Source organism: Protobothrops mucrosquamatus, unplaced genomic scaffold (genome assembly GCF_001527695.2).
Source record: "Protobothrops mucrosquamatus isolate PMUCROS unplaced genomic scaffold, P.Mucros_1.0 scaffold378, whole genome shotgun sequence".
NCBI lineage: Eukaryota > Metazoa > Chordata > Lepidosauria > Squamata > Viperidae > Protobothrops > Protobothrops mucrosquamatus.
The window spans coordinates 1157994-1170103 of record NW_015386710.1 but is presented as its reverse complement, the minus strand read 5'-3'; the positions used below and the strand labels follow the sequence as shown (position 1 = coordinate 1170103).

The 12110-nt window shown below is 35.7% G+C and overlaps 1 protein-coding gene across 1 annotated transcript in view; it reads right to left on the bottom strand.

The window, feature by feature from the left end:
* ABLIM1 (actin binding LIM protein 1) overlaps positions 1–12110 on the bottom strand; it is a 151047-nt gene that overhangs the window by 44258 nt on the left and 94679 nt on the right. The window contains exons 7-8 of the mRNA XM_015815819.1: positions 9229–9316; positions 8154–8212 (exon numbers count right to left, since the gene is read on the bottom strand). Of these exons, the coding sequence (XP_015671305.1) occupies positions 8154–8212; positions 9229–9316 (147 nt within the window). The remainder of the gene's footprint in view (positions 1–8153; positions 8213–9228; positions 9317–12110) is intronic.

Below are 12110 nucleotides of genomic sequence, written 5' to 3'. Positions count from 1 at the left end.
TTACACTTTATATATTTATTCCATTTGTTGTCATGATTATGGTTTCTCTCTTCACAATATTACATTTTTATAAAAAAGAATTCCCAGATTTCTTTTACATATTAGGATAAATTCATTTTTATACCTACATTCCACCATCTATGGCAGAGTTTCCCAACCTCTGGGCCATGGCCTATTACCGGGCTGTGGCCTATTCGAAATTGGACAGTGTGAGTGGCTGGCCGGTGCGCGTGCATAGCTCACTTTGCACAAGTGGTGAGCCAGCGGGCAATTGCGCGTGTGCATGCTGTACCAGCCACTTGTGGAAGAGCTGTGCAAGTGCGCCAGCCCACCATTCACCCAAGGGCTGAGTCCACTCGCAAGCTGCCCAGTTCCCCTTTCTCTCCTCTCCAGCCAGGCTACCAAGCCTCAAAGGTTGGGGACCCCTGATCTATGGGGGAAGTTCAAGGCAAGATACAAGGCTTTCTTTTTCCCTCTGTGCCCCCTCCTCCCACCATTTTTTGTGCCACTTCTAGCTACTGCCAGGACAAGTCGATGCAATTTTCTTGGTAACATTTTAGCAGTGGTTTGTCACTGTCTTCTTCCTAGGGCTGAGAGAGAGAGAGTGACTGGCTCAGATCACCTAATTGGATTAATATTTATACAATGTCTAAAATTGACAGTCTCCTGGCTTCTAGCCTGGTGCCTTTAACTATTACACTACAATTGTCCTCCTCTTTTTATCTTTATAATAACATACAAGTGAAGCTGGCTGGTCCAAAGATATTAATTCCACGGTAAAATGAGAACGTGCATCTGGGTTTCTCAAGTTTTAATCCAAAATCTAAATTAGTATACCACACTGACACATTTGTGTTAATTGTTGCATTTAAAAGTTGACATATTTATATGCAACATTAACCCAAGGAACTCCTTTGTTAATAAAAAGCAAAACTGGTTCATATCTCAACAATCAGCACCTCTGTTTTACTCTGACATTGATTTTGCCATGCATGGATTGTAATTTACACAGATAATCTTTAAAAAATTAAAACAAAGCAACACTGGAGCCATCCACATCCTTCCGTGAGAGTGATGTGATGCTGCCCATCTCTGAACTGCAGATGTTCAAGTCATGCTCTGGAGAATTAAATAGGGTAAGTTCATTGTATCAGTAATAATTCCTTGAACATCAAACCAACTGGATGCACTACTAACAGATACAAAGACATTGATCCAGTACAGTTTACAGTACCTGCCTTAACGTTTTGATGGTGTTCAGTATACAAGATGGTGAAAACAGCTGGAGAAGAAGGAATAGTTTGGTTTGTGTTTGCAATCATACTGCATTCATATAGAATTACCATGTAACAGGCCCAAAGAACAGCTTCTTAGATATGGAAGAATGTGACTCATACATGGATAAGTACATGCTTAGAACACAGTTATGTTTTAGATAATTTTTTCTCTTTTACAGCAGGAATGTGCAACCTTCGTCACTTCAAGGGCTATATCAGGTTTTATATGACACAAAGACTACAATAGGAGGTACCAACACTCTTTCTGAGGGAGTTTGAAGAGATTTTAAGTACAAGACAATGTAAGACATTTGCCCTCTTAATCCTGTCTAATTCTATTATTTTTAACTCAAATTGTTGAAAAACATTAGGGCCTACTCACTCTGGAGTACCTTCTGGGGCCCACAAAAAGAAAATGAGCAAGGTCACTTTGTTTTTTAGATCAGAGCTCCCCAAACTTTCTGGCTTGGCGGCCTGGAAGGAAAGGGAGCAGCAGGGAAATGTGCGCATGTACAGCCCTGTGTGCACGTGCACAAACAGGTGTGTGCACAATAGCGGCGCTAGCATGCGTGCACATGTGCAAGTAGGCTGTGTGCACCTATGGCATGCACGCTGGTGCCTGCACACTTGCGCAAACGGGCTGCATGCACTTACAGCACACATGCTTGCACATGTGCAAACGAGCTACTGGCACCTGTGTGACGCTGGCGGCGGTGCTAGGATCCCCGTGCATGTGCAAATGGGGTGGGGCTCGCCAGCTATTTCCAGGGCCCAGTGGTCTGGTACTGGGCCACGGACTATAGGCTGGGGACCCCTGTTTTAGAGAGATACTGGTTTACAGAACCAATTTTATGGCATCTTTTTTATATAAATAGTTTGCATTTGTACATAATGCTAGGCCAGTGGTGGCGAACCTATGGCACACGTGCCAGAGGCGGCACTTGGAGCCCTCTCTGTGGGCACACACACCGTCGCCCCAGCCCTGCCTCCTCTTACAGCCCCCTCCTCACCAGCATCCTCCCCGGAGAGTCACGGGCCATGCAAAGCAGCACAGCCAAGGACATGATAGCCGGGCAGCGGGGACAAGACTCCGCCCTTGTGCCCCGTCGCGCGCAGATGATGCTGCGGGGCACGGGCAGAGGGCGCTGCTGGGCTGCCTGGGTGATCTGTGGTGGGTCGTGGAGGTGGTGAGTGGCCCAGCGGGCAGGGCAGAGCGGGGACGGGGTGGGGGGCGGTTTTCAGGCACTGGGTCTCTAAAAGGTTCGCCATCACTGTACTAGGCTATGACTGATCATTATGAGGATGTACAGGTAGTCCTCAAATTAATGACCACAATTGAGCCCAAATTTTTTATTGCTAAGTGAGATATTTGCTAAGTGAGTTTTTGCCCCATTTTAAGACCTTCCTTGCCACAGTTGTTAAGTGAATCACTGCAGTTGTTAAGTTAGTAACCCAGTTGTTAATTGAATCTGGCTTCCAGATTGATTTTGCTTGTCAGGAGGTTGCAAAAGGTGATCACATGACTCCATCATAAATAGTTGCCAAATTTCTGAATTCTGATCATGCAATTGTGGGGATGCTGCAATGATCATAAATGTGGAAAACAATAATAAATCACTTTTTAAAGTGTCCCTGTAACTTTGAACGCTCACTAAATGAACTGTTGTAATTCCAGGACTACCTGTACAGCAGTGAAACTTTAGTCTGTACATCCTTGCTTCCTCTACCAATTAACCTTTGTGAAAACTAGAAAATGTTAGCCTTCTTTAAATTTTAACTTGCTTTAGGACATTTCCATACCCTAAATTGTAATTTTTTAAAAATGTCCATAGAGATTCCACAGAACCAAAACCAGAATCAATGAAGCTTCTTGGATGAGAAGTGAAATGTCTTCCTCAAACAAAAAACAGCCCAGTTGCCTTTTGAAAAAACACCTTTGAGGTAATTTTTTAAAAGATGAAATCCTAACATAGGATTTGGCACTGGGTTATTTTGATGACAGAATGATAAAACTGCCCAGGTCCTAATAAAAATCACATTGTGGCAAAATGGGGAGAAAATACATTACTTACTTACTTAATTAATTAATTAATATGGTTTTTTTTAGTTAATCTTAAAAAAAAAAAAAAGCTTTTGTAGAAGAACAGACATGAGACCACGTGTTGTTTTAGCTTGTCACTGCAATGCTAACTATAATTTAAATATTATATATAATAAAGCTACCATATTATGCACAACATAAACATCATCAATTTATTATGCTCAGATTAAAACTGCACACAAGAGTCCAGGAAATGACTTTAGGAGAGGAATGGAAATCTATATTTTTAACCTTTTTTTCACCTTTGTTTATGTATATAAAGGCTTCATGAATAAAAGATCACACATTTCATTTACAAGTTCTGCTGCTACAATCATACTTGAACTTTCCTTTGAATTTTACTTTTTGAAAATATACAAAATCCATCAAGGAACGTTTGACATTCTGCTTAATTTGGTTCTTATTGTATTACTTAGCTTTTAAAATTTACACCCCTATTAATTTAAGGAATTATGAAATGAACCAAAATAATCCACATTAGCTCCTTAACTTATACAGGTAGTCCTTGACTTATGACCACATTGAGCCCAACATTTCTGCTGATAAGCGAGATAGTTGTTAAAGGAGTTTTGCGCTATTTTACAACCTTTCTTGCCAAAGTTGTTGAGTGAATCACTACCTTAGTTGTTAAGCTAGTAGCACTGTTGTTAAGTGAATCTGGGGTCCCCATTGCCTTTGCTTGTCATAAGGTCACAAAAGGTGGTCACATGACCCTGGGATACTATAATTGCCAAGCTTCTGAATTTTGATCATGGGGATGCTGCAATGGTTGTATGTGTGAAAAACAGTCACTTTTCTCAATGCTGTTGTAATTTTGAATAATCACTAAACAAATTGTTGTAAGTAGAGGACTACCTGTATAAAAAATAACATCTTACAGCTAATATGACCCTCATTTTATCCATCACCTCTTGATGGCTTCAGGACAGCATTAACAATGCAAAAAATAATACATTGTTTTACTTGAACATTAATCCATTTTGTTTCTTCTGGCTCATACATTTCCCTCCCCCCAAACAACCAGAATCTATTCTGCAGTGAAATAATAGAAGGCATCTAAGGTAGAAGAGGGAATAAAGTATTAAATAGCAAAGTGATGTCTTATTCAGTACACATGGTCAAAGAATGCTGTTTCTCATCAGTAAAAAAGAAAGGCTGTTAAAAGATTAAGAAATCTTTTACATAAATGATATCTTTTATCACATCTCTGGCTTGGTCTTGCTATTTGACAGATAGAAATTTAATAAATGAAATGTTCTCTAGGTCAGGGGTCTGCAACCTTGACAACTTTAAGACTTGTGGACTTCAGCTCCCAGAATTCCTCAGCCAGCATAGCTGAAGTCCACAAGTCTTAAAGTTGTCAAGGTTGCAGACCCCTGCTCTAGGTCTAGTAATAGTAAAAAGTTACTCTGCTCAATTTTATTGATTAAGAAAATGTATATGGCTGCCAAACCCACTCACGGCAACTCCAGATGGCTTGCAAAAGTAAACATCAAATACAAAACTAATGACCCCACCCAACCCGACCCTTTGTGACAATAATCAAACAAACCACTTGATGAACTCCATATTACTTTGAGGTTCCCAGGCCAGCTAGCAAACCCATGTCTTCAGCTTTTCAAGTTCCTTTTATAAGACATTAAACATTGAAAATCTTTGCCAAAGAAGATTATAAACTTTGATGAAAATTAATATCAAGAAACTGTAACTATTCAATCTCAAGAAGTAGTAGCTTGCATCTACTTATCACAGAACAGCAAACACCCTTTAAAGACATCACTCAGTGAATTTGTTCTCCATTACATATAAAACTTTTCTGAGAGTGTATTTTACAATAAGTAACAATTTGAATTACAGCCAAATATTTATTTGATCTGAACAGCAACCAAATAAAATGGGTGTGCAATATATATACATTATCCATGCTATCATGCTTACACAAAAATACATACAACTGCAAACAAATATACAGAACTGTTTAAGTTGTGCACAAAATCTACTACACTTTAATAAAACACTGTCAACTAGTTGGGCCTAAGTACATTGCTTACTAGTATTACCAAAGTGGGGAGTATCTAAATTGAGTCAACCTTGAAAACTGGGAATATAAACTATGGAGATTATATTGAGAAACAATGCTTAAATAAGTATGTAAATAGTTAAGCATAGGAATGCCTGTTTCATCATTAAACTCTGGGATACACTATTTACATATGATATCTTTGTACAAAACAGGGACTGAAGAATGTCTTTTCTGCCCAAAGATAATCTGCTGATTTATTTTTCTTTTAAAATGAAGTCTTCCAGAATTCAAAGGACTATTAACATTTGAACGACTTACATGAAAAATAAAATGATTTTCATTCATACTTTTTCTCTTTAAGAACGAACATGGTATCACTACATAAATATCATAGTGTCTCAATGTAGTTTCTTTAGCATCCTTATTCTTTTTTCTTGCAATCTATGTAAACATATACATTAGAAGCAAGTAGTGATACTGCTTGTGAAAATTCAAAATCAAGTGTGCCTTATGTGGTTAAAAAAATGAAAAGTAAGGGTAATGAAAGAAGTGGGGGTAGCAGTTGAAAATGTGAGTGCAGAAAGAAGTAGCACAATTGCAAACCTCTGAAGAGTAAGGCCTGCGAAGAACCAAACTCTTTGGATAAAAGAAATCAGACGAGGAATGCTGTTATAAAACAGAAAAAACAAGGAAAAGTGAAAAAAGGAGAAAGGTTTCCTAAACATATATATTAAAGAGAAGTTCCTCCCTCTCCACAAAAATTTTCTCCTTATAATCATTGTGATATTTGGTACATGACAGCAGTTAGAAAAACAGTCAACCCCCTCAAAAAGAAAAACTGATTATGGGCAGTGTTAGAAAGCAATTAACATTCCGCACAGTTTTATACCTGATTACTTTATTTCTTGCTTTTTCTGGCATCCGTAGCCTTCTATGGAAATCTCCCAAGAGGAACAGATCTTAAATAATCATTGCTTTTATGGACTCCACCTAAAATCTAACCCAGCAGGAACTCGCGATAATAAGAAGCATGCAGTCCAAGATCCGCTGTAGACAAAATGCTGTATAATGTACTGATGACTGCTGAAGCTATTTCAACAAGTAATTCTGGTTGTATATATTTTGGTTATCAGGGGAAATACAACGAGAACAGTTTTGATTCTCTGTAATGCTATACACTTTTTGGAACTACCGTTTCTCAAGAAATAGTTTACATTTTAGATGCAAATGTCTTTTTACACTGAGCTGCTGCACTTGCTCATGTAGGAGAGAAAGAAAGGAATAGCTGCAGTTTCCTTGGAAACGGGGAATTTTGCTAAATGGTTTTGAAAGGTCAATAACAATTAGCTGGAGAATTATTACCACACTAATAACAACACATAAACAATCTGGCTAACAGCACGTTTGGATCTTCAACTTAGAGATGAACTAATCCTACAACAAATGTGTTTGTTTATTAGCATTTATATCCTGCCCACGTCCCAAGACTCAGGCAGTTAACAAGAATCATTCTTTTAAAAGAATCATACTTCTGACTTTACTATTTATCAGTAACTCAGTCTTTGTGGCTACTTAACCTGGTCTTACAAATTTTAATGATATCCAAAAGGGATATTTAATGAATAGATCTATATGCTAGGAATCAACACAGACTCAAAGGCCCACCCATCCACAAAAATGAAGCCAAATGAAGATAATGATGCAAAACTTAGGTCAATATATTTGTCTGGAACACAAACAACTACTGACAACTTCCCATTTATTAATACAAATAATGCTTTGTCCATACCAGTAAAAAGGAAAATAATATTTTCTTTCTGCCCCTTCCCTCAAAAAAATCCCATTTTTCCAGAGTACATAGCAAAAAAAATCTTTTGGGAAAATATGGGAAATAAAGTTTAGTCCTTCCTTTAACCAGTGGAAACTTTTCTAAGATCTTCTTCATTTCAGGAATAGAAGAAAAAAATCCAGATCCAGATATTATCAGTAAGAATGGAATATATTACTTTGAAATCTGAAAATTTTGGAAGTTAATTTATGTATTGATGAAATTTATATACTTCTGAACTGTTAAGGGTGTAGAAAGGGGAAAAATGTAAAAATGACACTGGTGAATTAAAGCAATGATAAAATGCACAACAGTTTTCTCCAAGGCCTTCCATAGGACACTGGAATACTGTTTTCCTAGAAAGGCGATAAACATTTGCCAAATATCATGTTACATGACTGTTTTTCAGAAACTCAGGATGCTTTTTATTCCTTTTGTTTTATTCATAGAACCTGAACAATATTCTGTGATGGACCCCACATATGGAAGAGTATTCTATCAGTTGTGAGTATGCAAGTCTATAAGTATATTGGATTATATTGTCAGTTTATAGCATAATCATAAATTCAAATGATTTATGATTCCTTTTTCTTTAATGGGTTTCAGAATGATAAAATACATAAATTGGCAGAGTTCTTATACATTATCTGTTCTTTGCTGAGGCTTATCCTAGAGTCATATTAACTTTAAATAAATAAACAGGATCACATCCTTAAGGCTATAAAAAACATTTCCAATTTCTAAAGGAATCATATAAAATTAAAATTTTATTTACAACCCAAGACCAAACACAAGAAAAAGATCAACAGTAAAATAATTATGAAAAGGATTTTTTAAAATTTGCAAAATAGTAATATTTTATGTGAAAGAAATCATCATATACAGTAGTTTAAAAAAATTCAGAAAATGCAAATTACTCCTTACCCTTAGCTTTTCATCTCCCTTTGTAGACAGTTTACAGTCGGGATGCCAAACTGTAGAGCCTATTGTGGAAAAAAGCAAGATAAATCATATTACATTTCATTCAACTCTGAAGAAATCCATTTAAAATAGTGACTTTAATTCTTCCCACCTTCTTTAACTGCAAAAACTTCTGCAGTAGCGTCTTGACTTGGATCAGTTTTCTTTTTAACAGAAGACTTAAATTGTATATTACAAACTGCTTTCCCAGCACCTTCTTGGGCCACTCTAAATTGGCTCAGAAGATTGAAATGTTTCCTGAGACAGATCATGCTAGACAAAGCTCATTGCATTATTTGACCAGGTGACAAAATTAGTGGACCAGAGGAATGCTGTGGATATAATTTACTTGCAATAAGGCATTTGATAAAGTAGACCACAACCTACTACTTGATAAGATAGAAAAATGTGGGTTAGACAGCATCGCCAGCAGATGGAAACATGTTATAGTCACAAGAGCACTAGAAAAAACTTGTTTTCTATCAGTAAATTCTGGTACTTCTTATTTTTGGTTTAAAAAGAAAAGAAAAGAAAAAAGATTCAGGAAATTCTATATTGATTTATACTTTAATCTTATTTTATCATTTCCTAATAACACCCCTGGATAGGGATATGAACTGAAGCAAACCAACATTTTTATATTTGGTCAGAATCAGAAAAAAATGATGTAAGAAAATCCACAGAGATTAGTTCATGACACTGAAAGCAAAAGAGTTCTATTATAACCTCAGTTCAGCCTTGAAGACCCTGTTAACATGTTCCTGGATGGCAGGTCCTGTGACAGAGGTGAGCTTCCTAGGCCCCATCAGAACTTGCTGTTTAATGGATGGTACCTGGACCATGCCAACTATGTCCACTTGTACAGGATGATAAGAAACTATGGAAGTTCCTAAAATAATCATGCCATGTAGGCTTTATAGGTAATAACCAACATCTTGAATTGCACCTGGAAGTTGGGGCATACTATAACTGCCCATGTTTATGCATTCAGCATTAGCTGAAGCTTCTGCCTACATATATCAATATATAATTTCTATACCTTGCAGATACATTTCTTCTCCTTCTGTGAACATTTGGTTGCATCTGCTGCATCGTGCACAACTTGGATGGTAATGTTTGTCTCCTGCCTGCAGAAAAGATAAGTATGGAGAATAGAATGAGATCTACAGTATCTTTCACCAATATTTATACAAAAATGGCACAGTTCCAGTTCAAAATCTTATCCAAGAGGCTACCCTAGCTTAGCCTTTCATATGTTATGATTTTTAATGAACTGCACTTTTCTAAAGCTAACATACTACACATTTTGAAAAGGCAAGTTTCAGTCTCTTCAGTTAGATGAGTTAGTGATGTATACAAATTCGTAATGTCATATTTCTTTCTTCTGTCATATTTCTTTCTTCTTTCTTAGGCCCATAGTTTAGTTATAGCAATTTTTTTCATTGCCTCTCTCCCCTTTTATTTTCACTACTATTAGTGAAATATAATAAGCAGGCATTTTTTCTTTATAGATAAATGGAGCTAGCATTTTTATTCTATTTACTTTCACCACTCACTGACTGCTATTGCTTTTGGTAGTGGCAAAAGCAGAGCAAGATTTCTGAATTGAAGAAGGCAGTCTTTATATACAGATTGCAGTTTACGTTCTGTGTTTTTCTCATAGTTATTTTTTTATTGAATTTTAATTAGAACTCATTATCTTGGTATTTCTCATTAATATCTTTATCACATGAATCAAGATATTGTGATACTGTTCTACTTCTGTAACTGCGCTAATCAGACAGAATGGAAACTGGCAAAGTTCCAACTTACATCATATAAAATGGAACTTAATCTATTGGTCTTTAATATTGTAAATGGCAATAATTAATTAGTTTTTCATTATTTTAAGATGAATGTATACCTTTTATATAAATTACCATGTACTATTGCTTATACTCATCTGCGTATCAAATACCCTTACCTCTGAAATGAAGATAAAAGCTTTAAATGTAAAATTGTTTCATACTAGGGTACAAAAATAAAGGCTTTAAAAATGTAAGACTCTATCAGGTAAAAAGGAATAGCAGGCTTAATTTTAATGATAAGCTGTGACTGTAACGTAAGCTAAAATTTTGTCTCAAATTTATGTGTAAGGAGATTTCTCTCCTTAACAATGGTAACTGTTGAGAATTACATTCTATTTCTAGCGATATAAGCATTGAGAAAGCCTACTAAAATAGTGTTAAGGTACAGATATGTATCACACAATTTTTCACAGTTAAGAAAAATAAATAATGTAATGGAGAATTAACATGACATTATTTTAAAATAGTTTGCCTTTAAAATATGATAGCAATCCCTAAATCAGTTAAAGAAAGAACTATGGATATTTCAGAAACAGGAGTCATAACATAACTTGAGGGCTTTAGATGAAGGAAAATGTTCTAGATTGCAGAGATTTTAAAATGTATTTTAAATTACACAATTATCACTGATTGTTCTGGATCGTGTAACCCTGACTAGAGCATGTAGATCTGTATGTTAGAATGTTTGGCATTTATTGGGTTAAGTGCTGTCTCCTTAAGAGATGGCTTATGGGTAATGTAGTTTTAGCTATTCAGCAATCCCATGTTATCAGATCTGTGGCAAGAGCCACTAAAGTTCATCACAGGATATCCTGGCCATGTGGCAGTTTGGAATGCCTTTGTCTGGGTTAAGCATGGAACCATCGGAGGACTCAGATGGCCTCATTCCACGTTAGAAGTTGGTGTGGAGGAAGTATTAATTTCTTACCTATAAGAATGAACAGATGTGTATTATCCAGAAGCAATAACCATAACTGCAAGTATCTCTGAATTAAATATCTGTTTTAAAACCATTCTTATTGAGTTTATCTGTCTGATCTGGGTTTACAAAGCAACTAAACTCTGGATCAGAACACTGATAAATGGAGACAAATAGAGTGTTTTCTGTTTGTGCTCTTTCACACAAAAGTTAATACTGATAAGATAATTAAGTAGAATTATTAATGATAAAATTACTTCTCCCATAAAGCCTTCATATCTCTATAGGCAAATTAGAGCAAGAGTGTCTGAGAGTTGTCTAAATTTATTAAGACAGGTTCCAAATAGCACAAATATCAGTGTCTACAGCTGCCAAAATTTGCATACCATGAACAGAGGGAGGAGACACAAACATACATAACAAAATTTATTAAATTAAAGTGATACAGTGAGATATCAGAAAGCTAATTTCTTCTCAATTAGTACATAATTCACTGAATCAGTGACTTACTTTCTGGAAAAACTATGTTTTCTTAACATGCCAATTAAGCTAACATCAGAACTTCTGAAAATCTATGAAATCTTCAATCCCAAAACTTTGGGTTTTTAATTTAAAAAAACAACAACATACTTTTGCAAAGTATTGGAGAATCATGGATTCAGGCCTGCAGAAATGTACTTAAAGTTGTCAGAAATAGATTTAGCAGGCCGTCTGGCAAATATTCAAATTAAACCACTTTGGTTAAAAATTCAAACTAATTACTGGCTACAATGTTTATATGAAAAACATGTTTACAAATCATATTACTTAAAGAATATATTCCTTTTAAAATCATTGATATTGTTATAATGAAATCCTATGCATGTCTACTTGGAAATCGGTCATAGGAGGTTTAACATAATTTACTCCCAAGTATACAATGTTTATATGAAAAATATGTTTACAAATCATATTACTTAAAGAATATATTCCTTATAAAATCATTGATATTGTTATAATGAAATCCTATGCATGTCTACTTGGAAATAAGTCATAGGAGGTTTAACATAATTTACTCCCAAGTATACAATGTTTATATGAAAAATATGTTTACAAATCATATTACTTAAAGAATATATTCCTTTTAAAATCATTGATATTGTTATAATGAAATCC